Source organism: Antechinus flavipes, chromosome 2 (genome assembly GCF_016432865.1).
Source record: "Antechinus flavipes isolate AdamAnt ecotype Samford, QLD, Australia chromosome 2, AdamAnt_v2, whole genome shotgun sequence".
In the NCBI taxonomy this organism is placed as follows: domain Eukaryota; kingdom Metazoa; phylum Chordata; class Mammalia; order Dasyuromorphia; family Dasyuridae; genus Antechinus; species Antechinus flavipes.
This window is the reverse complement of record NC_067399.1, coordinates 227242102-227268458: the sequence shown is the minus strand read 5'-3', so window position 1 is coordinate 227268458 and position 26357 is coordinate 227242102. Positions and strand designations below refer to the sequence as shown.

At 40.6% G+C, this 26357-nt stretch overlaps 1 protein-coding gene across 1 annotated transcript in view; it reads left to right on the top strand.

Moving 5' to 3' along the window:
• EFR3B (EFR3 homolog B) overlaps positions 1–26357 on the top strand; it is a 124101-nt gene that overhangs the window by 75809 nt on the left and 21935 nt on the right. Inside the window, exons 5-6 of the mRNA XM_051976356.1 lie at positions 4230–4351; positions 22202–22351. Of these exons, the coding sequence (XP_051832316.1) occupies positions 4230–4351; positions 22202–22351 (272 nt within the window). The remainder of the gene's footprint in view (positions 1–4229; positions 4352–22201; positions 22352–26357) is intronic.

Sequence of the window (26357 nt, the reverse complement as noted above, 5' to 3'; positions counted from 1 at the left end):
ACAAAAAGAGGGCCAAAAAACCTCTATTCAAATTTTCCAGATTATGGAGGCCCTATGCCTCTAAGTCCCACAGTGTGGAAGGGATAACTATAATTAAATTGAAGAGCATAGGTGCACTCAGGAGAGGGATTATAGCCTTCTTTGACTGGAGTTGAAAAAATGCATATAAGTGAATAAAGTTGCCGTGAGCAAGCAGAACATGCTTTCATGAAATCAGGGGATTTCAATTATAAGTTGACTTCTTGCTTAAGGAGAATACCCAGTCTCAGCTTGCTTAGTCTCAAACAAGCCAACCAACAAAAAAGGGCACATTTTCTCTGCAGAAACTCAGTTATTCCCTCAAGATCCCAGATGAGTAACACAGTGAATCAGATTTTCAGATAGACCACAAGCCACCCTGATTCCAGAAAGCTGAAAAATATCTTTTTTTTTGGTCTCCTTTGTCCCTTTCAGCTTTGGCTGGGCCAGTCAGATGGCTGCAGTCCTAAGCAAGCTTAACACTCAAGAGAGTACTGAAATTTTGAATTTTGCAAGGGCCGACTCTAGAGCTTAGATGGTTTTTTGAGTGTTTCACTCTTCAGAGTCCTGAGCTCTCAAACTCTGGACATCTTGGCAAACTGTCATCACTCTAAAATAGATTTCTGGCATTTTTGCTACTTGAATGAAAGCCATGCAGAAAGTAGGAATCGGCAGTGACAGGTATGAGACAACAAAGAGGTTAATGCTGGAAAGTTGGCTCCAAAAAAATGGCATTAATGATGGAATAAAATTAATGAGCGTGAGCCAGAAATGGGTCACAAGACCTGAAAGAAGCCTTCAGCCTCCTCCTTTTTTCTTTTTTTTTTCATTCAACCTTTTTATTTTCAAAACATCTGCATGGATAATTATTAACATTCACTCTTGTAAAACCTTGTATTCCAATTTTTTCCCCTTCCTTCTCCTTTTCCCCTCCCCTAGATGGCAAGTAATTTAATATATGTTAAACATGTGCAATTCTTTTATACACATTTCTACAATGATAATTGTAGAAAATTATAAGAAAAATCAGATCAAAAAGGGAAAAATGAGAAAGAAAACAAAATGCAAGCAAATGAGAACAAAAAGTGAAAATACCATGTGATCCGCATTCAGTTCCCACACAGATCAACCCCCTCCTTTTACCAACGAGAAAACTAAGGCTATAAGTGACCTGCCCTAAGTTGGCTTGTTCGTATCAGAAGAAGGTTTGATTTTGTTTTATATTTGCAGGTTATTGGTATTAGAAGAATAATTTGAACAGAGGGAGTCAGAAAGAGTGATTAGACCTTAGCACTGCTGTCAATGGTAACTAGGTTGGGCAGTGGATAGAGTGCCAGGCCTGGAGTCAGAAAATTCAAATTCAAATGTGGCTCAGACACTTATTATCTGTATGAGTCTGGGCAAGGCACTTAGCCTGTCTCAGTTTGCTCATCTGTAAAATAAGCTAAAGAAGGAAATGACAAACTTCTCTAGTATTTTTGCTAAGAATACTCCCCAAAATGGGGTCACAAAGAGCTGGCCAGACTGAAATGACTGAACACGAGCTGCTATCAATAAAAATTCTAGAACCAAGAAGACTTTAGTTGAAATTTGGCCTCAATATTAGTTTTATACATACATACATATATTTATACATGACAAGTCATTCAATCTTTTTGTGCCTCAATTTCCTAATTTTATATTTCCTTAAATTCCATCTTTTCAATTATAAGATGAGGCTAATTAGCATCTATTTCTCAGGGTTGTTGTAAGGATCAAATGAGATCATATTTGTAAAAGGTACTGGTACATAATAAGATGCTTAATAAATACTTATTCCTTCCCCCATTCCTCTTCTCAAGAATGTGTGTGGATTTCATTCTCCAGACACTTATTATGGTAAGAAGCCCGACATTAGTTCCTAGGGAGCAGGAGTAGATACCGAAGATAGGACTCTTGTCCTCAGAGAGCTTATGCCCTGGTTAGAAGGCAGGATCTGTTTGCTTTTTATAGTAGGCACTTGATAAATGCATGTTGATTGATTAAAATCTAGAAAGAGGTAAGAACTGAAATACAGAATGGAACATCCCAATTGCATAAGAGAGGTACAAATAAGGTGACTTTCAGCTGGGAAATGTTTCCCTTTTTCTCAACCTGTGCTCAGCTTCCTGGAGGTGGGAGTATTTAAGCTGAGTCAAGAGAGAGAAATGGAATTTTCACGAGTGGATTAGAAGATCATCATTCTAGATCTGGGAATGTTTTCTTTGTTTTTTTTCATAATTATAACTTTTTATTGTCAGAACCCATACCTGGGTAATTTTTTACAACATTATCCCTTACACTCACTTTTATTCCGATTTTCCCCTCCCTCCCTTCACTCCCTCCCCCAGATGGCAAGCAGTCCTATACAAGTTAAATAGGTCACAGTATAGATACAATATATATGTGCAGAACCGAACAGTTCTCTTGTTGCACAGGGAGAATTGGATTCAGAAGGTAAAAACCTGGGAAGAAAAACAACAGTTTACATTCATTTCCCCCTGTTCTTTCTTTGGGTGTAGCTGCTTCTGTCCATCCTTGATCAATTGAAACTGAGTTAGATCTTCTCTTTGTCGAAGAAATCTACTTCCATCAGAATACATCCTCATACAGTATCATTGTTGAGGTATATAATGATCTCCTGGTTCTGCTTATTTCACTTAGCATCAGTTCATGTAGGTCTCTCCAAACCTCTCTGTATTCATCCTGCTGGTCATTTCTTACAGAACAATAATATTCCATAACATTCATATACCACAATTTACCCAGCCATTCTCCAATTGATGGGCATCCACTCATTTTCCAGCTTCTAGCCACTACAAACAGGGCTGCCACAAACATTTTGGCACATACAGGTCCCTTTCCCTTCTTTAGTATTTCTTTGGGGTATAAGCCCAGTAGAAACACAGCTGGGTCAAAGGGTATGCACAGTTAGATAACTTTTTGAGCATAATTCCAGATTGCTCTCCAGAATGGCTGGACATGTTCACAATTCCACCAACAGTGTATCAGTGTCCCTGTTTTCTCACATCCCTTCCAACATCTGGGAATGTTTTCAATGGTCATCTAGTGTACCTTTCTTCACGTTGTTGATGAATAATAGTCTAAGAGATTACACACACAAGGTCTGAGATGGGATTTGAACTTGGGTCCTTAGATTCCGGTATTCTTTCTCTTACTTTGGAGATAAGGGGGAAGGAAGAAGCAATCCAGATATAGGGAATTCCATGAGCTTCATGTGTATAGTAGGGTATGTGAAGAAGAGCAGTGTGGTTTAAGTTGATAAGTGTAGGTTAGAGTAGGATGGTAGAAAGTCTTGAATGCCAGGGAAAGACATTTGATTCCTGAAAACAAAATAATTCTACAAACTCTGTTAATAACTGTAGTACTGAATGTGCACATGGATTATGCAGTGGTTGGGACAGTCTTTATCACTTTGACCCTCCATCAGTACAAGTAATTGAGAAGTATTTCACATTTCTAATCCTTTGACCATTTAGCATTGGCTAAACAGATCCACTCTACCTGGAGCAATGTAGGAGCTAAGGGGAAAAAAGTACAAGACCACTAGTCTATGTCCTTAAAGAATCTCTAATCTAGTCAAGAGAGATAGTATGTATATATGTATGTATGTATTCTATATGTGTGTCTGTCTATTGGAAAAACTACAAAGCTGTCCATAGCAACTTGCTATGGAATCCTGTAAGAGGAGTCTGGGAAGCAAAGTCATTAGTATTGGGCTGCAGCATTCAGGGAAGGAAGGCTTCCTGGATCACATGGGGCTTAGTCTAGACCTTGAAAGCCAAGTAGGATTTGGAGACCTATCTGTTACCATGTCACTTTTACTCATTCATCAGTCAATAGGTATATGCTTTCCTTGTGCCAGGCCCTCTGTTAGATACTGTAGACCATAAAAGATACATTTATAGTCCCACAAAACATTTATAGTCAGTTGAGGGGATGGGATAGAGAATTATATCTATGAAGCAATTAATGAACAAAAGAATATATAATAAAAGAATAAATCTCCTTGAGACTCAATTTCTCCATCTGTATAGCTCTTAACTATTTTCTTTTGAAGTCTTCTTGATAGAGATGAGAATCAAGAGACTCCTGAAAAGGAAGGGAGAGTTTAGTTCTAATTTCTTAACTTCTCTTCCTCTTTTTCTTTATATTCACCTATCTCTGAGAAGTTTGTGAAGTTTGCCAACATAGAAGAGGACACTCCCTCCTATCATCGGAGCTATGATTTCTTTGTGTCACGATTCAGTGAAATGTGTCATTCCAGCCATGATGACTTGGAGATCAAGACCAAGTGAGTAGTGGTGGGGAGGAAGGCTGGGAAATTAGAACACTGCTTTACTCATGACTAGTGACTACAGAGATCTTTAAGGAATTTCTCATTATCCTCCTACCATTAAAAAAAAAATATGTAGCACTTGGGGTACCTCCACACACACCTTACAGAATGGTTCCTCTAAGACAAGAGTAGTCCAGGTTCAAAGTACTTTGAGTCTCTATCCATTCAAAACCAGAGCTTATGAGCCCCTACCAATGCATTTACCTTTATCATTTAGACAGTAGATATAACTATTTTATAGTAAAAGCATTTAATGAAGTAGCATAGTAAGAAAAGAAATTCCTCATAAACCTGAGACATATTTGTCTCACAACTATGCAGATCATCTTCTATAGACAATGTAGACTCATATATATACGTGTGTGTGTGTGTGTATACACACACACATATATATATGAGTCTGAGTCTACAAATCTCTCTCTCTCTCTCTCTCTCTCTCTCTCTCTCTCTCTCTCTATATATATATATATATACATATATATATATATACATATATATATATATATATATATATATATATATCTACAGTGTCCAGAAAATGGTCTGCATATATATAATATAAACATATTTTATATATATGACAGAGAGAGCGAGAGAGAAGGAAATATGAATTGTGAGGCTGAGGTATATATTTGTAGAGAAAAAACAGATTTTGCAGAGCTTTTGACTTCCAGTAATGTCATTACATTGCTTTCTCAGTGCTTGCCCCCTTTCTAGATGACATCTAATCTCTACTTGGATATTACTTTGTTTGTCTTGTAGTTGCTGCTAAGCATGGCTCCACTGAGTCTATGGTTCTGGTGTTTCTGTGTATTTCAGTTACTAGCTTTAGCTAGCTTCTTTAGCAAGTTCTTCCTCATTTCTCATAATGATCCCAGGCATACTCTTTCAATTTAAAGCACATAGGTTATTTTTTTCCAGCTCTTTTAGAAAATAGCAATCCTTATAGTCACCATACTAGCAAAAATCCTTTTTAGGTGAAAATATCCTAAAATGAAATTTTCTCCCCCAAAAATGGCCTGGTGTTTCCTTTCAGAGTCTTTGTTAGAAAATGTTCAATCTCTAGCTGGAATTTTTGTCCCAGGTGCCAACCTCTTTAGAACATAGAGCTAGGCCATTTTCTGATGGTGCCCTCAGAATTAATTTATGTATTTATTTTTCTTAGAGCAGCTAATTTCTTTTTGAGAATACTCAGCCAGTATAGAAAACAAACTTACTTTAAAAAAATACGAAAAAAGAAATAATGTGTAGAAAGTAGGCTTGGTGAGATAGTTTCACAAAGTAGGAACCTGGGAAATATGTTTCACCACTTATATGTCTCTCTGTTTAATCTCCAATGTCAAATTTTAACAAGAATTCCCTAAAGAGGCTAACCTCCCACTAAACTACTAAGGCTTCTTGGGGTCCAGAATCTTCCAGTTTCTGCATTCCAAAACAACTGCCATTGTACCATACAAACAAGTGAGTGTATGTGTGTAAATGTGTAGGAGGAATAAAATTAAGTCCAAAGAGGCAAAATCATTATCTTTCCCTTAGCTTGCAACATTCCTGCCTTTATTATATATATATATATTTTTTTCTTTATTATATATACATGATCATGTCCCTAGGATTTAGGTCCTTATGAACCCATGTCAATTTTCCTTTTCTTGCTTAAGCCAACTTCCTGTATTTCCTCATCTGAGCCATTATTTTCCCACTTGACATAAAAGTCTATTCTTCTGGTTTTTAATATCCCACTATAATATAGAACTAATGAACTTTTCTGTCATTTCCATTAACCTAAACTGCAGACATCTCCCTTCCCTTTGACATCTTCTTAGGAATGATATTTTTTAAAAAGGCTAAGCACAAAAATTTAAAGCCATTTATAAATATGGGTATAGGCACATTCATGGATCAACACTCGTTAAGTTACATATGGTACACTGTCCTGTCCGGCAGGACAATAACAGTGGGTCATCGAGTGGAGCCAGGGCCGAAGGGGAGCGAAGGTGCTGTAAGACAATCAGTCTGTAAAGCCTACGGCTTGGGGACAGGATCGGAGAGACAGAGAGGCAACTCAAGATTTAAGATGGTGAATGTCTCTGTTTAATGAATGAAGAGAGTTTAATTAAATAGGATTTCTGAGTGGGGGGTTACAATGAGGAGAATGTCGGACCATAGGTGTGGCGGAAATCCTAGAGTATACTGTTATGTAGATTTTGGGCGGAGATGACCGATTTCTTGGGACACACATTATCTAATCTCAGGAATTTAGGGTGTTTGCTGCTCTTCTTAGCTCTTTGTCTCCTGCGACCAAGGACATGGCCTCTGGCAGTGTTCAAGGACATGGTCTTGAAGAGCATGGTCTCTGGCATATCCCCCTTTCCTTATTATTAAATAGGTGGGAGGCCTGTCTTAGGCTATGTGGCCGGCATCCACATTCAGTACCCAAGTAATCCGACCTTAGAAGGCCAGAGAAGGGCAGGACCCCTGTCTTAGGCTATGTGGGCGGCATCCGTCCCAGCACCCCAGCATCAAACTTCCGGGGTGTGCTTCTGGAAAACGGGCCCACAATAATCCCGTCATTGGGTGTTCCTGCAGCCAGAGGGTATGATGATCCTGAAATATGGGGCCACAATAATCCCGTCATTGGCTCACCCACAGCTTATTTACTGAATGCAGGGGGGGCAATACCTGAGACCAGACCTTGTATGGATATGAGGAGGAGGTGGGGCAAGAGTGCTTAAGGCAAAGTAAATAGGAGCTAAGAGTTCCCATTCTTTCAGGTATATTGAAAAAATATACCAGTTTCCCCAATGTTCTATCTCTACCTCCCCTTTTCAAATGACCATTCCTGATATAAATCCCAAGAGCAAATCAAAATCCCTATACATAACAGACTAATACAGTAGCATTTCCTTCAAAGCCCTCAAACATAACAGCAATTACAGTTTTAACAAATCCCATCCCAAGTCTTAAACACACAGTAATAGATGATCCAGGTAAGGTTTAACAGTCAGTCATCAACCATTCCCAAAGTCCCTCATATCAGTCCAAAGTACACTCGATGCAGGATCAAGTCCATGGTCTCATTTTAAAACTGCTGCTTCAGGCTGTGAAGTGATAGGAGGCTCTCATTCCTTGCAGAGTGGGTGTGTCATGCTGGCAATCAAAGCTGATCAAAGCTGATCCAGGTTCCAGAAGCAAGTCAATATCTGTAATTTGACCAAAATCTAAAACAAAAACACAAATCTAGCACATAAAGATTGGATCAGTCTTTGATAGACTCAGTTCACCAAACTGTTGCAAAACATGAGGAGGCCAAAATGGATTGACGAGCAGTTTCCTATGTGAAGAGATGAGTTTGCTTTACAGGCCAAGCAAACAGCTGCAGTCTTACAGACCCTTGTTAATTGTCCACTTATCCTGTAGAAACCTTAAAGGAACAAAACACAAATATCCAGTAACAGACAGTTGACTAGGCGAAATAGTTGCCCAAGCATTTAGGATACAATGATTACATATGACCAGACTGAAAATAGCAAGGCATGACATAATTGAATTGCATTAACAATTCTATTGACCATTGCTCTGATCAGAGAGATCAGTTACAGAAGGAAAAATTCAAGAACATAACTATAACATAACATAAGCAATTGAGTTTTAACAGCTTATCAATCAATTGTCCCAGTAACTGTCAGAGGGTGGAGCTTTAAAACTCCCAAATAGCATTAGCGAATTAACTCTAAGCCCAAAGACTCCAACAACAGATGTCATCAAATTTCGGATAAATCTTAAACAATTATTTATCATATCCTTATAAGTCATAACAGAAAGCAATTTTGTCTTAGTAAGTTCACAACTTAGAACAATTATCATATCTAGGTAGATGTTACATAAGTGAGCATTATACATACAAATCATTTTGCTTTTAAAATACCCAATACATAGAAAAATATCCCAAATTGCATATTGTAACAAACATTTTCAAAAGGACAAAGAGAAAAAACTATTATGTTCAGAGACCCTTTAAATAACCTCAGAATGACCCAATACAATCAATTTAAACTTTATACAAAAGACCCAATTCCACATAAAAGACTTCAAGAAGTTTACATAGCAATTAAACTCTTAGAAATATTCGTACCAAAGTATGGATCACATTTACGACCATATCTCTTAACCAAGAAAACCTTTATGAAGAAACAAATATTCAGTCAATTAAGCTAAAGTAAGCATGTCCTTAAAAATCACAGTTTGCTGCACTGGCTGTAATCAGATAAGAAAAAAAGCGGCAGGAACATACTCAGGGAGGTGAGGGGCGGAGAAGATTCCATATGGCCATCCTTCCCCCACTCCTGACCCCCTAAAAAAAACTTCCCTCAGGTTCCCCACTCAATTTTCTACATGGGGATCCTTTTCAAGATTTAGCCCATCAGTTTCCCAATATCAGGTTTCTTCCCAAATCCACCCATTTCCAACTTTCTCTTTCCCTCTGACTACATACTTAAACAATCTCCTTAAAGAACTTTCCTTCCCAGATACTCCTTTGGTGAAGTAGCAGAAGGCAGTGGGGGTGGGTGACTCCTTCCCCCACCTCTTCACCTACTCCCAAAAGTCTTTCTTACACCCTTCTGATACCAATCAAACCTTAATTATCCTTACAAATCAGTCCTTCCTAACTCCCCTGCATTCCTCTTTCCTTTTCCCATCAAAAACCTGTAAGATTCAACCCTATAGTGAATAATAAACCTCCAAAAATCCACACATGTCTAGCAGAGCTGGTTTTAAAGTATTAACTTGTGTTAACAAATTTCAGAAGGTAACAAACTGAATCAAAGTAATACAAAGTTTTTTCTTCTGCCACCTTACTTTAACAGCGATAAGCATCTTATCTCTAGAGCTATTTATTGCCTAGGCCAGGCTAAGCTTGAATTTTATTGTTCTTTGCTCTAGCAGGCATTTCCTAAAGACATGCAAATTATCCTTAATCATTGTTCTTAAAACTTAACAAAGCTTTTAAATCAGCAAAAACAGATTAGGGGCTATTTCCAGGATTCCCCACCCTCAGAAAGTATAATTCCTTTTTCTCTTATCTCCCTTCTCACAGGCTGCTGCAGTCAGCCAGAGACAGAGAGAGAGAAAAAAGAAGATTTTTCATACAAGCTTATTTTAATTTTAACACAGACACACACAGACAAACATGGAGCTCCAATTTACTATGTACAGTTGCAACGTTGTTTTCCAACCAACAACATAACAGACAAACCATACAGAACATGGAACATATATCACACAGACTACACAAACATTCAAGATTTTTTAAAGCATGAGAACAACAGTTTTCTCAATCGTTGACACCTTGTCTGTTTCAGGAGCTGTTCAGTGAATTTGAGTGGTTCGATCTTCTCTTCAGGTTCCAAGGTGTCTTGGTCTTGTAACTGATGATAAAAGATGTGTCTTTTTGTGATCGCAGAATCTACTTGATATTTAACGAAAGTGGTTAGTTTATTAAAGGCCCAAGGGCCAAAAGAAAGGAGGAGAAGGAGTCCCACAAGAGGGCCGAGAATACTAGGGAGAAGAGTGGATAGCAAGGGGGAAGTGGAGAACCAGTTCTTATGCCAGGATTCATTTTTTTCTCTTTCCTGTTTTCTTTTTTCCAGACTGTCCCTAACTATTTGTAGGCTGTTTTCAACAAGGCCAAGTTTATCTGAATAAAAGCAGCATTCCTCCTTGAGGGCTGCACAAAGACCTCCTTGTTGTAAGAAGAGAAGGTCTAAGCCTCTTCTGTTTTGCAGGACGACTTCAGCTAAGGATGCTACTGAGTCTTTAAGGTGTTTAAGTCCTGTTTGCAATTCCTGTAAATCCTTATCTATAGCAGCGCTCAATTGGGAATATTGTTTGTCATTTTGTAGGAGGGAAGCTATACCCGTCCCTGTTCCTACCGCTCCTAGGCCAAGGAGGACGGTCAGGGTTAATGCAGTAAGGGGTTCCCTCCTGGTCCTGAAATTGCCAGTACTTTTTTTTTCCCAGATGTCAAGGAAATCATCGGCCTGGTATATATTAATATGAGGGAAGAGAAAAACAGAAACACAGTAATCGCGTTTTTTGATAAAAGATCGGGCATCCAGAAATGTAGTAAGGCCAGCAGAGCAGGCAAAATAAGAGCCGTCAGGAGCGGCCACATATTGCCACATCAGGTTGACAGGTATGGTGTGGTTGCAAACGCCTTCAAGCTGTTTGGGAGGAAGCATGTTAGGTCCTAGGAGACAAATTCCAATGCCAGTGACCCTACTGACAGTCAGGCCTTGTTCTTCCTTTTTGTCCCATCTAAGTTGGGAGGTATCATTTGTAAATAAGGGGGGAATAAGGTGTGCCACGCCCTCGTAAAAAGGGGGGCTTGAGGAGTAGCACATCCAGCAATTTTCTAAAGAGGAGATGTTAAGTTTGTGTATAGCTTGTATGGAGGCATTTACCACCATGAGAATGTTTGATTTTGGTGGGGAAGGGCGGAAAAGAAGGGTGGGGCGAAAAAATGTTGGGTTGGGCCGGGATGGTATCGGGGGTGGAGGGGACCGTGTAGGGGATTTAACTCGTGATTCGGGTGAGTATTGTGGTCTGAGCTGTATGTTAGGTTCGATGGCAACAGGGTTATTTGACTGGGGGAACTCTTTAAGGAGCTTGATGGTGAATGTGAAGCCATGGTTATACTGATCTTTGTACAGCCTAAGGCCCCACGAGACACCCTGATTCCAATGATTGTATTTTTTGCCAGGATCAGTGAATTTGATTTCCAGGGGGTGACACCAACCTTGACACTCTGTTTTAGTTTTAGGGGTGCCGTCATCAAAGCGCTCAATGTCTTTATGACTATATTTGGCTTTCACAGTAATGAAATCCCAACTTGAAGAGGGGCTCCAGTAAGTATCGCCGGTGGTCTCACACCCCCAGGCTGCGCAGAAGAAACTGTCAGGACCCCCACATTTATGTGTTAATGCCCTATCCCTATGTTTGCTTCCTGGGCAGACATAGAATGTCCATTGAGTGGTGACGGAACGGTGCCAAGGGGACATGCATCCCCAAGCCCCATTACGAGATTGATTAGGTGGTGAGTCCCCATGGTAATCTTGGGAGTCCCAACCGGTGGCCCCTCTAGCCAATTTACACAAATCCGGTGTCAAAGCTGGCCATGGGGTTGAGGTTCCGATCTGAGAGGTACTCCAGGTGGTGTCACCCCAGGAATTCGTCACTATCCAAGTATAATTGAAAAGCTGGTAGGGGGTGGCCATAACACAGATGGGAATGATAATGGGGAGTATGAAGGGTATCATATCGTTCTGAGTGTGAATAGGTAATACGTTACCAAAGGGGCTTATCGTCTCACTCTGTTCGTCTTCTCGTCCTGTAAAAGAACAGAAAGAATTTTCTCAGGGTTGTTCCCTGGGTGAGTTAAAGGGTTTTATTAGGCGATCTGGGAGCCATCTGGCATTTTGAGCTTGAGAGTCATAGATACAGGCATGTCCTTTTCCCCATATGAGAACAGGGTCAGGGCCATGCCATTGATTGGTCATAGGGTCTCTCCATTTAGCTTGTGCATAATTGTCTACCGTGGAGGGGTGCCAAAGGCGGTCTGCTGCAGATTTTCCTTCTGCATCAAGGGTTAAGAAATTCAGCACAAAAAGGGCGTGGTTCAGTAGGTTTCTAGGATTGGCTGCGCGGGAATATAAGGTTTCAGGGCCTGACTGTAATTTTGAAATCATCCTTTTCAAAGTTTGATGGGCCCTTTCGACAATGCCTTGGCCCTGAGGGTTGTATGGAATCCCTGTGATATGCTTGATGGCCATGTATGCACAGAATTGCTTAAAAGAGGTGCTAGTATATCCTGGGCCGTTGTCTGTTTTAATGGTTTTAGGTTTGGGGACGGAGACTAAGGAGGCTATGATATGGTTGATGACATGTTTAGTGGCTTCCCCTGTTTGCAGGGAGGCAAAAAGGAAACCGCTAAAGGTATCTATAGAGACATGAATATACTTTAATTTTCCAAAAGATGCTAGGTGAGTAACATCCATTTGCCAAAGTTCACCAGGGACGAGACCGCGGGGATTAATCCCCAGGTGTGGTTCAGGGAGGTGTACCAAACATCCTGGGCACCGTTTAACTATTTGTCTGGCCTGTTCTCTGGTGATCCTATACAGTTGGCGCAGCGTATGGGCATTAAGGTGGTGTAAGTCATGAGCTTTGATGGCAGCATCTATAGGAGATGTATGTAGGGCTACAGCTAGAAGAGGTTTTCTTGTAGCGAGATCTACTATATTATTGCCTTCTGTCAGAGGGCCAGGCAAATCAGAATGCGCTCTAACATGGCAGATATAAAACGGATGACTTCTTTTCAAAATATGTTTTTGTATTTGACAGAACATAGGCGATGCATTGGTGGAAGGCTTTATGTAAGGTACGGTTTCGAGCAGCGGGATAGAGTGGGCAATATAAGCACTATCAGTGTAAATATTCATGGGGCCGAGAACGTTTTCAAAAACCCAAAGCAAGGCCGCTAATTCTACAAGTTGAGCCGAGGTGTAAGAGGTATGAAGTGATGTGAGGACCGTATCTACTGTGATTGCTGCCCTGCCTGAGGAGGAGCCATCAGTAAAGACCAAATGGGCCTCAGGTAGGGGGGTAGTCTTAGTGACACGAGGGAAAGTGACCGGTATTTCTTTAAGAAACTGTACAAGTCTATCTGGTGGATAATGATTATCAATAGTCCCATGATAAGAAATTAGAGCGATGACCCATGTGTCATCATTTTGCTGAAGCCAAGATAGCTGTGTGTTAGTATATGGACAGACAATATGATCCGGTTCTTTTCCAAAGAATTTCACTGCTAAAATCCTGCCTTCCTGTAAAATATTAGCTATAAGGAGTGGATAGGTGGAGAGTACTTTGCTGGGGGTTGCTGGGGCATGTATCCAATATAAAGGCTTTTCTTGCCATAATAGCCCAGTAGGAGAGAAATGTGTGGAGAACACGAGAAGCCACAGTTTTTTTTGGGGATTATAGTATCCCATCTTTTGTATAGAGATGGCTTGGTTGACTTTTTGTAAGGCAGCTTTGCCCTCTGCCGTCAACTTGCGTGGTGACGTGGGGTTGGAGTCTCCCTTTAAGATATCAAAGAGGGGTTTAAGGTCACCTGTCGTTAATTTCAAATAGGGACGCAGCCAATTTATGTCGCCTAATAATTTTTGGAAATCATTCAAGGTGTGTAAGTGGGTGGTACGGACCTGGGCTCTCTGGGTGACGACATGACTGGGGTAGAGCTCAAATCCAAGAAAAAATTGAGGAGAGGCAAACTGGACCTTCTCTGGGGAGATATGTAATCCTCTTTTATTTAAGGCCCTGGTCAGCTGCTGGGTAATTATATGTAATTCTTGTTCATTAGGACCGGCCATGAGGATGTCATCCACATAATGAATTATATAAAGATGGGGGTATTTCAAGCGAAAAGGATCTATGGACTGCGCAACATATTTCTGACAAAGGGTGGGGCTGTTGGTCATGCCTTGAGGGAGAACTTTCCACTGAAACCGGGGGAGGGGCCCACACAGTTAGTAATGGGGAGGGTAAAGGCAAACCTTTCGGAATCTTCAGGGTGTAAGGGGATGGAAAAAAAGCAGTCTTTGAGATCTATAACAATCTTATGAAAACCAGCAGGAATCGCTATAGGAGTCGGCAAGCCTGGTTGTAAAGCTCCCATAGGGACCATGGTCTTATTAACTGCTCTTAGGTCATGCAATAATCTCCAAGAGCCTGATTTCTTTTTGATGACAAATATTGGGGTATTCCATGGCGAATTTGAAGGTTCTATATGACCTTCGATTAATTGTTGTTGTATTAGATTTACTGCAGCCTCCAGTTTTTCTTTAGAAAGGGGCCACTGGTCAATCCAGATGGGATTGTCTGTTTTCCAAGTGATCTTATCTGCCTGCATGCTGGGCGGACCAGTGGCCCTTAGAAAAAATGGTTCTGAAAACCAAGGCCAGCACGGCCAGGGTGTGGCTGTACTTGTAAAGGCTGATTGATACCTTGGTTATTTTTCCCTAATCCTTGTTGAGGGAGAAAACCCTGGCTTAGCATTTGTTTTGTGACTACAGAATTGGGGCTGCACATAATAATACCCATTTGTGAGAGAATATCTCTTCCCCATAAGTTAATAGGTAGATTAGGAATTATGTAAGGGCGGACAGTGCCTTTATTTCCCTCAGCGTCTTCCCAAGTTAGTAACTGGGAGGATTCCATAGTGTCACATGCTTGTCCTATACCCTGGAGGTGAGTGAGGGAGGATCGCATGGGCCAGGTTTTAGGCCAATGCGTGGCAGAGATGATTGTGGCGTCAGCTCCTGAGTCTATCAGGCCAGAGAAAGACTTGCCTTGTAGCTTAAGGGTTAAGGTGGGTCTTTCTTGTGATAGGGTCTGTATCCAATAGATATCTGAGGACCCGGGGGTAGATTTTCCCCTTTGTGTTCTAATGGCTGGATAGGAAGTATCTAGGGGGAGGGGTACGGCTTGTGCTAAGCGCTGATGAGGTTTAATTGAAATGATGGTGTTTAAGGCAGAAGCAATGACCTTAATTTCTCCCTTGTAATCATTATCTACCAGTGTGGGGTAGATCATTAGCCCTTGGAGAGTCGAGGAGGCGCGACCAATGATAAGAAAGAAGGTATTGTCAGGAGGGGGTCCAAATACACCCGAGGCGAGGGCTTGGGGGCCATCCTCAGGTTTTAGTATCGTGGGGGTGGTGGTACACAGGTCCATTCCCGCACTTCCTGCTGTGGTCCTGAGGAGTTTTGAACTGGGATAATCCCCGTGGCTGTCTGGACAGGTCCTTGAGGGGTCCGGGGCGGACCCCGCCGGCCGTTTCCCGGCAGGGGGGGTAATGCTTTTCCTTCCACATCATATGTGGATTTACAATTGTTGCTCCAATGAAACCCTTTTCTACATCTGGGGCATGGACTAGTGGGTATTAGACGCTTATTCTGAGGGGGCAGTGGATTACTGTTAAATGGTCTCACGATATTAGAAGGGCATTGTTTAGCAAAATGTCCTTCTGCTCCACACTTGAAACATGTTTTGGGACCGCTGTTTATAACTGTTCCTATAGTCAGAAACGCTTCTGACATATTTTTCATAGGGTCCTGTAAAGCTAATACTGCCTGGGACATTTTTTCAAGTTTTGCGTTTGTGGGATCTTGAACTTCTTTACATAGTTTAATCATTTCATTAAGGGTTTTGTCATGCCAGCGGCCATTAAGTATATTGCGGCATGGACCATTAGCATTCTCAAATGCAAGTCTCTTAATAATTAGGTCATCTGCAGCCTCGCTGCCAAGAGTCCTCTCAGCGGTTTCTAAGAGTCTGCTGACAAATTCGGAAAATTCCTCATCTTTCTTCTGACTGACTTTATTAAGGGGTGTAAATGGTGAGCCTGTAACAGGTAGTGCCCTCCAAGCTTTGTAAGCCGCACGACTAGTTTGTTCCAGTAACCCCAAGGGCAACTTTTGTTGTTTAAATTCTGGGGCATAGTCTCCCCTACCTGCTAGTTTGTCAAAAGTCCAGGATCTATTATTTTTGGTTTTCAGATTACTTTTTTCAATAGTCTGACAATTGTACTCAAACTCAGCTTTCCAAGTCAAAAACTGACCTCGGGAAAGGACAGCCTGGGCCACCCTCGTCCATTCTCCCGGGAGCAAGTGTCCACCTTGTCCTACAGCCTCGAGGGCAGAAAGTGTAAATGGAGCATTGGGGCCATAATTCCTTACTGCTGTATGTAAATCTTTAATATTTTTAAATCGAGGGGGCTTATATTTTTGCTCAGAATAATCCTCAGTCGCTTCTAGTTCCTCCTCTGACTCAGATTCTTTCTTTTCCTCAATTTGGCTCTCTGCCTCTGATTCGTCCCCGCTCTCTACCTGGTGTTCGAAGAGGGTCTGAAGCCCGGGGCTGTGATCCCCTTTTGCAGATCCTGACTTCCCAGGGGTGGGTGTTTCTGGGGAACTGTCCTTTTTCTTTGTTTGACTTCTTAGGACGGGGAAGGCTATAGCTGTTTTATTCTCTTTCTTCTTAACCTTATTATCCTTAGGGGAAAGGGAATTTACGGGCAGTGATGAATTCTGCAGCGAAGCCTGTAGTGCTGAGAATTCTTGGGTCATCTGGGCATATTGTCTCTGTATTTCAAGGGTTTTCCTAAGTTCAGACATACGTTTAGTGAGTTCTTCCTGAACTGCCCTAAGCTCAGGGATGGTGAGAGGGCCCTGAGAGGTTTGCAAGTTTTGTGACTGTGTAAAGTAAATATCTTGGGGATTATAGGCAGCGGCTTCTGTCTTTAATTCTGCTGCGTCCTCTTCGCTAAGAGCCTTATTTTCGGTTACAGGTATAGTCGACTTGCAAGTATGGGAAAAAACGGGGCAAGTGAGAGTATTGTCCCCGGGGGGTGGCGGGTCTTTACTGACTGAGGGAGGGGATTCTGCGTCCTTTCTATTCTCAATCTTGGGAATTTCAATTGGAATGGAAGCAGCTGATGTGGCACGAGACCTTGTGGCCAAACAAGATTCAGCGGAGGATAATAATTGCCGAACCCTTCCATTGTTAGGGGCTCCTTCAATGACTTCATTAATTAAAGCCCAAAGGGGAAGAGTATTTACGGGAACAGCATTCGGCCCCTCTTGTTTTAGCAACTTGTTTAATTCTCGGCCAACCTTCTGCCATTTCCCGGGGTGTATTTCAGGGCCATTTATAATAAACCAAGGACAGACCTTATCTATGTATATAAAAAATTTTATAAGGTCCTTCTTTTTTACTTTTATGCCTCTTTCCTTAAGATTTCCTTTAAGATCTTTAAGGAATATTTGTTCTTTAGATAAATACGATCCCATAGTACCGACAATCGCGAAAACTTACCTCTACCCTTACGGGGGTTCCGTAGAGACCGTGAATTCTCTTGCGGAATGCTCGGGGGCGATGTCGGGCCGAGGTCCACTTAGAGGCCCACGTTGGGCGCCAGTTGTCCTGTCCGGCAGGACAATAACAGTGGGTCATCGAGTGGAGCCAGGGCCGAAGGGGAGCGAAGGTGCTGTAAGACAATCAGTCTGTAAAGCCTACGGCTTGGGGACAGGATCGGAGAGACAGAGAGGCAACTCAAGATTTAAGATGGTGAATGTCTCTGTTTAATGAATGAAGAGAGTTTAATTAAATAGGATTTCTGAGTGGGGGGTTACAATGAGGAGAATGTCGGACCATAGGTGTGGCGGAAATCCTAGAGTATACTGTTATGTAGATTTTGGGCGGAGATGACCGATTTCTTGGGACACACATTATCTAATCTCAGGAATTTAGGGTGTTTGCTGCTCTTCTTAGCTCTTTGTCTCCTGCGACCAAGGACATGGCCTCTGGCAGTGTTCAAGGACATGGTCTTGAAGAGCATGGTCTCTGGCACCCCCAAGGCTGTGTAAACTGCAGACATCTCCCTTCCCTTTGACATCTTCTTAGGAATGATATTTTTTAAAAAGGCTAAGCACAAAAATTTAAAGCCATTTATAAATATGGGTATAGGCACATTCATGGATCAACACTCGTTAAGTTACATATGGTACACCACTCCTACTCCATCAGAGGCAAATAATTACAGAACTGCACTCATGTGGTATAATGGAAAAACCATGAGATTTAGAATCACATGTCCTGATTCTGAGGCTTCTTCCTCCCCCTTCACTACCTAGTACCTAATGACATCCCTTTATGTCATTAGCTTAGTTTCATAATCTACCAAATGGAGATTAATAATGTCTATGTTACTTCTCAAAACCTTTGAAGAAAATACTTTGAAAAGCTTCCTGTAAATGTGAGATTTTTAAAAAATCTGTTTTATGGGAGCTATTTACACAGGTACATATAAATTTTATTTATACATATATATATATGTGTATATATATATATATATATATATATATATACACACACACACACATACATACACATACATATTCACTTTTAAAAATATATAAGTACTTTCACACAGAGATACTCACCCACATAGAAACATCTCTGTTATAAACCCACAGATAGAAATGCACATAAATATATGCCCACACAAATAAAGAAATACACGATCATAAACGCAAGCACATATACATATAAAAATCCATTGATATGTTTTAGAGGATCCCAATTTATAATTATTTTGAGAGAGAAGACATAGATCTTTGTAGCAATTAGAGAATAAGAGAATATATAATAAAAGAATGAACTGTAATGCAGAGCCCACTATAAGAGAAGGGAGAGAGTAATCACCATCAAATACTTTGATCCAGATAAGATGTCCAGTTTATTTTGATATACTAATATAAAAAGAATAGACTCCATCAATAATACACTTAGGAATGATATTTTTAAAAAAAGGCTAAGCACAAAAATTTAAAGTCATTTATAAATATGGGTATAGGCACATTCATGGATCAACACTCGTTAAGTTACATATAGTACACCACTCCTACTCCATCAGAGGCAAATATTGCCTCTGTATTATTGATGGAGTCTATCCTTTTTATATTAGTATATCAAAATAAACTGGACATCTTATCTGGATCAAAGTATTTGATGGCGATTACATCTGAAGCTACTTTTATAGATTTGAAGGGTAGAGAAAACTTACCTTTCCCCCTTTTTAATTTTACCCTTGTTATTTGCTTTTTTACCACTGACTGTGGGTTGTAAAGTGATTTAGAGAGTAGTAAATGAAAATTTCCCAAGTCCACAAGGTAGTTTCCATCTTGTCTCTGAAAGAGTGAAACAAGAATGTAGAGAGGCTCAGGAAAACAGTCTAATTCTTTTTTTTCCAGCTGTATCATATCCCAATTTCCTTCTTCTCAGCCAGACCAAGTCACAAAATTCTAGATATCATGATTCTTCAATAGCTAAAGCCCACTATAAGTGTGTAAGAGATGATGAGCTTTCTTACTGTCCAGTAGTTAACCCTTTGACAAATCTGTCACTTAACCTTACTCCAAAATAGTTGAGAAGTAGCAGTAAATTTAAGGATTATTTTAGATAACTAAAGGCCTAGAAAATCCTTTTATCACAGATATACTATTTCTATTTTATTTATTAGTATAATTATTATTGAGAGGCAATATGACAAGAGGAAAGAATAGAGAGCTGGTCCAGAAGTCAGGAAAATTTGCATTCAAGTCTTACCCTTGACACATAGTAAGTATATGACCCTGGGCAAATTACTTAATATTTCAGCACCTTAGACAACTCTCTAAGATTATTAATTGTGGAATAGGTATCAGGCTACATTAATAGAGGGAGCTGCTTCACAGAGCTTCCTTCCTTCCTATTCTCCACCATCCATATACCATTAATTTCTTTTCTTCAAGCTAAACATCCTTATTTCTTTTAGCCTATCTTAAGATGGCCTGATCTCAAGACCTTTCCACATTCTGGTTTGCCCTTCTAGATACTATCTAGATCATCAAAATTCTAACAAAAATGGGATGCCCAGAATATTCCAGTTTGTGGTCTGATGAGGGCAGGCCATATAGTCAGTCAGTCCACAAATATTAAATGTCTGCTATGTGCCAGGCACTGTACTAAGTGACAAGGATATAAAAGCAAAGGTAGTCCCTGCCCTAAAGGTTTGTACGTTCTAATGGGGAAAGATAACATGCAAATCACTATATCCAGATGAGACATAGACTGAGTAAGTTGGAAATCATCTCATAGGAAAAGCACTTGTAGAGGGAAAAGGGAAAGGCCTCTTGCAGAAGGTAGATTTAAGCTGGGTCTTGAATTCAAGAAGGATAAGTGACTGAGAGGCAAGGAAAGCTATGATGTGCAGAGATGAGAATGTTCTGTACAAGGAACAACAAGAAGGCAAATGTAGCTGGATTATAGAGTGCATAGAAGGCAAAACTGGGAGGCAACAAATGAGCAGATTGGGAAGGGTTTTAAATGCCAAACAGAAGATTTGCCTTTGGATCCTAGTGATCATAGGTAGCCATGGAGTTTATTGAGCAGAGAAGTGAAAAGTCAAACCAGTATTTTAGGAAAAATCATTTTGGATTCTGAAGCTGGACTGGAGTGGGGAAAGTCAGTCAACTAATATTTATTAAGCACCTACTGTGTGCCAGGCACTGTACTAAGTGCTGAGGATACAAAAAAAGCAAAAAAAAAAAAAAAAACCAGTCAATCCCTGTTTTCACAAAGCTCACAGTCTAATGGAGAAGACAATATACAAACAACTGTGTACAGACAAGCAGTAGATGGGATAAATTGAGGTGGGGATTTCAAAGAAAGGCACTAGGATTAAGGAAGAAAGAAAAGCTTTAGCTGAGACTTGAGGCAGAGATGAGGAAGGAGAGAGTTCCAGGTGTCAAGACAGTGTCATGTACAAGAAACAGTAAGGGGGCCAGCTGTCACTGGAAGAGAGTAAAGTGCCATACAAAACAACAACAAAAAACAGAAAAGGGAGTTTTCCTTCTGCACAGTGCATGCAGCCTAAGTCACACTAGATCTAGGTTTTTTAATCACCATATTATGTTGAGCTTACAATTCATTCAAACCCCCAGGTCTTTCTCCCTCTCTTAATGAACTGTTATCTAGTTGTGTCTCCTCATCTTTAGTTGCAAAGCTTGGAGGTTTTTTTTTTTTGAGGGGGGGTCCCTGTTTATTTTTTAATTTAACAGGGATAGATAAGGAAAATTCTTGTTCAATTTGACAAATTTCCCAAACTCAATGACTTCCGTGGGTGAGTCTTTGGAGGCATTTGAAGACCCTTTTCCCATGGATAGCCCAGCTGTTAAAATCCCTTGGGCTGAGAAAGTCTGTCCTTAGGAACTTAAGTCTCACATGTGCTCAGAAGTTGTGGACAGAGATATATATTTTCTTGCCCCAGGTCAGCCATTCCAGGAGGCAACAGGTTCCTTTGCCCTTCTCTTTCCTCACCCATGTCCACATAGTAATCTCTTTTCTGATACCAGCTGAGCAGGAAGCAAATAAATGATCCATAATTGAAATTTGGATCCTCTGCCTTCAGATCCTCGTGTTCTTTCTGTAATGAAACCCCCCCTCTCTTTATGAGTGTGGCCTGAGAGAAATGTCTTACAACCAAGGTCAGGCTTCTTGGCAGTCGGCTCTCCCATGAAAAAGAGGGGGCTGGCATTCTGCAGCCTTCTGCTCCACAGGCATTAGTGGCTTGCTGCTGACCAACATCGAACCAGGTGTAATAATGTGAACAGTGCTCTCTGTGCCATATTCTGTTTTGTTTGACTGAGCCTCCGGAGCCTAAGAGAGCGGAGACCACTTTGTCCACCCCCTTATTTTTTTAAATGAGGAAATCAGCACCTAGCAATGTAAGGACTTATCTAAGATCACACAGGCAGTAAGTGTCTTAAGCAAGATTTGAACCTTGGTCTTGGACTCCAAGTCCACAAGTGGGGTGTCCACTGAGCCAGGCTCCCAGTTTGAGCAGAGGCAGGTTCCCAGTCTGGCAGCAGAGCCAGGGATGACTCTTGGCCAAGGACTGGAGCCAGCAAGGTGCCACCGGGGCCTGAAATTGGCAGCTAAGACACTCTGAGATTGGTCCGTTTCTGGATGGAGCCTCAGCCCACTTTTTTTCAGGACATCTGGTCACTTGAAATCGAATTGTGCTGCAGAGGGCTTGGCTCTGTGCCCTCCTCCTCCTCCCCAGGGAGTCGGCCTCTTGCTCTGAAGGCTGATCTAAAGGGCTGGAAGCTCCTTGTCACCACTTTGCCGTTTTCCCCCCCACAGGATCCGTATGTCAGGCATCAAAGGCCTGCAAGGGGTGGTGAGGAAGACAGTCAATGATGAGTTGCAGGCCAACATCTGGGACCCACAGCACATGGACAAGATTGTTCCTTCGCTGCTGTTCAACCTGCAGCATGTAGAGGAAGCTGAGAGGTGAGAGAGGGTGCCTCTGTATGGGATGGGGGAGAGAAGCTAGCCCCCGGCTCCAGGCCCACGAGCCACTCCACACAGGAGAACCGGGGCTCCTTGGGTTCCATTGCCCATTTGGCAACTGATTCCCGGGTAACCTTGACCCTGACCTTCATTATTCATTTATTATCCTAGGTTATACCTCATTTCTGCATTTGTAAGGAAAGGACAATAATAGTTTTGAACTCTCTGGAGACCGGTGGTTGGTATGGTATCTTTGAACAGATACAAGGACTCAGAGAATCATATTACTTTAGCACAGCCAAGTCAGAGACAGTTTTGTTTGGGGATTTTTTTTTTTCCTTTTGGTAAGATGCTGTTCCTGGGCTGTGGTTGCTGACTAAGAATTCACCTTCCCTGACCTTCCCTCCTCTCTTCCTGATGTCACTGCAAATTTCTTAAAAAGATTGCCTCTCTTGATCCACCTAGCAACAGCAGCAGAGTTAGAGCTGAGAGGTTCCACTTCTGGGTTCTGATCCAGGAACTGTCACTGCCAGAATTTTATTATTGCTGCTTTTTGGTACTTTATACCACTCCATCTCACCAACTAATCCCCCAAGAACTCTTCTTTGTCTCAAAGAAAAGTTAAGCAAACCACATTTAGAGTAGACATTTGGGGGAAGAATTATTATCTTTTCTCCCTGTGTTTCAGTGTTCAAATCTATAAAACAGGAAAATTATATTTAAATTTTTTAATATAGGAAAAAGAAGGTCCCATGTTTTCCTTCCCAATCCCCCCCTTCCAGGCCTGTGATTTCATCCATTTGCTCACCCAGTGCAGTTTGCCAACTTGCAGACTTTGGGAGCTACTTGGGAAGAGGGGGGCGCTGAAAGGTGCCATAATTTGTTTGTGATCACAGTCTATCCATGTCAGAGCAGGAGACTTCCAGGCTCCAAAGTCAGGCTTCTGTCTGATAGCTTCCTTATCTCATTGTTGGTTGTCCCATCTCTCTGTTAGTTCAGAATCCAAATTTAGAAAAAACAACTGGCAAGGAACCCAAATACCTAGGAAATGTGAATATGTGCCCAAGATACCGAACACAGGTAGTGGCTGAAACAGAATTTGAGCCCAAGGATTTCTGACTCCGAGTCCAGCAAGCAATCTGTCCACCGGGCCATGGCCCCGGCTTTGAACGGGGTAAGTTCCAAGTCTGGCAGAAGTTTCAGACAAACGGTCTCCAAAGGCTGGAGCCAGCAAGATGCCATGGGAGCTAAGCAGGCTTTGCAATGAGCTCCCTCTCGTGGTCAATCCTAGAACAGCAGCACATGGGCATCTTGTTCTACACGGATGGTCCTAGAATTACCTACTGTGATCCACAATCTTGTAGGTAGGATGCTGAAATTGCATTCAGTTTCACAGTTTTTACCAGCTATATGATCGTAGTCAAGTCACTTAACCTTGGCAAAACTCAGTTTCTTCATCTGTAAAATGGGGATTATAATACCTTTATTATCTACTTTACAGAATTATTGTGAAGCTCTACTGGGGTGATATATGAAAAGTGCTTTATGAACTTTAAAGTAATGTTTAAATATCAGTTAATTATCAGTAGTCTACGGAAAAGAAACGATAGCAACAATAGTAATAATAATTCACACTTATATAGCACTTTAAGATTTACAAAATACTTTGCCCAAATCAACTCTTGGTCAAGTCAGATTCCTTGGATCTCTAGCTCCCTCCCTCCCCTGTAAAATAAGGAGAGTGAATCATTGACCTCCTAGGTCTCTTCCAGTTTTGATCCTATGATCCTGTGAAGAAGATCAGGCAGATATTGGTATCGCTGTTACAGATGGGGAAACTGAGGCTCTGAAAGAGGAAGACTTACTCATGATTATACAGCTACTAAGTATTGGAGCCAAGATTCACATGTAGGTCTTCTGGCACCAAGTCCAGACTTCTTTTCTTTATATTTGACTCTGGTACCATTATGAAGTGACAGCTGATGGTGATTCCACCTATTTTCTTTCTTTCCATGATATAATGGAAGGAACACTCAACTCAAAGCCATAATGCCTAAATTAGAATCCTTTCTCTACTAATTACCTCCTTAGGCGAGTCACAAAGCCCACACTTAGGCTTTCCCATCTGTAAAATGAGAAGGCTGGACTAGGTGACATATGGGATCTCTTTTAGTTCTAAATTAATCAGCCTATCATTCGTTTCTTTTTCCTGGTCTTTCTCTCCCTCTCTCTCTCTCCTCTCTCTTTCTTTCCCTTCTTTCTCTCTGTCTCTCTTCCTGTTTCTTTCTCTCCCTTTCTCCCTTTTCTCAAGACCCTTTCTTCCTCCCCCTTTGCTTATACCTTAGCAACACTTAAGGGCATTCTGATACTTGGCTTAGTCCCATTTTTGACCCATTGAGTTTAAAGAAATTACCTATCCTTATAAAATTCTACCTCAGATCAAATAGTATCTGTCTGTTCTCATAGATCTTCAGGAAGGAAATTTTCTCAACTTTCTTTAGTTACTTACCCTTACATCTAACAACTTTCAGTTCTCAAATCTCACCACTTATATGAACCAACCATTTCTTCTTATATTCTCAGTAGAAAATGACCTTTAGGGTAGTAAGAAGTTACCATAGGCTATGGAATCATAGGATCATGGAATCATTGATCAATTCCAATTCTCCTATTTTGCTGTTGAGAAAATTAAAATTGGGTAAGAATGAATGCAAAGTCTTATGGTCTAGTTTCAAAATTTGGCTTTATAAGTACAAGATGAGGGAGTTCTGGTTGGATAAGAATTTGAGAACAATCTGGGAATTTTAGTGGACTTAAGGCTAACATGAGTCAACAGTATGATGTAGTATGCCCAAAAGTAAATATATTTTTGGACTGCATTAAGAGAAACACAGTTTCCAAAAACAAGAAGACAATATAAGCCATATTTTCTTTTAATGTTTTATTTTCTTCCCCACTTACATGTTAAAAACAATTTTAGCATTCTTTTTCAAATTTCAGATTCCAAATTCTCTCCCTCCCTCTCTTCCCTTTCTCCCCTCATTGAGAAGACAAGCAATCTGATGTTATATATATGCAATCATGTGAAACATTTCCATGTAAATTACTGTGTGAAGAAAACATAAGAAAAACCCTCAAGAAAAAAAAATGAAGTGAAAAACTATGCTTCAATCTCTATTCAGATAGTATCAGTTCTTCCTTTGGGTATGAATAACATTTTTTATCACAAGACCTTCAGAGTTGTCTTGGATCATTGTATTGCTGAGAATAGTCAAGTCATTCACAGCTAATCATCTTACAGCATTGCTGTTATGTTGTACACAGTACAATTTACTTTGCATCAACTCATGTAAGTCTTTCCAGGTTTTTTTTCCAAAACATCCTACTCAGCATTTTTTTTTTTTTTGGCAAAATAGAATTCTATCGTAACCACATACCACAATTTATTTAGCCATTTCCCAATTGGTGGGCATTCCCTCAATTTCCAATTCTCTGCCACTAGAAAAGAGCTGCTATAAATAATTTTGTACATAAAGGTCCTTTTCCTTTTGTGTTTTTTTTAAATCTCTCTTTGGATGCAAACCTAATAGTGGTATTGTCATGTCAAAGGGTATGTTTGGTTTGGGCACAGTTCCATATTCCTCAACAGAATGGTTGATTCAGTTTACAACTCCAGTACATCAGTTTCATTTTTCCCTTATCCCATCCACCATTTGTCATTTTCCTTTCTTTCCAATTAACCATTCTAATAGGTTACGAGGTAGTTTTAATTTGCATTTCTCTAATCAATAGTGTGTTATAGTAATTTTTCATAAGGCTACAAATAGCTTTGATTACTTCATTTGAAAAACTGTTCATATCTTTTGATCATTTATTAATTGGTAATGATTCTTATTTTTATAAATTTGACTTAGTTTTCTGATATGTTTAAGAGATAAGGTCTTCTTTTCAGAGAAACGTGCTTCAAATTTTTCTTAGTTACTATTGTTAACTGTATTTCCCCTCC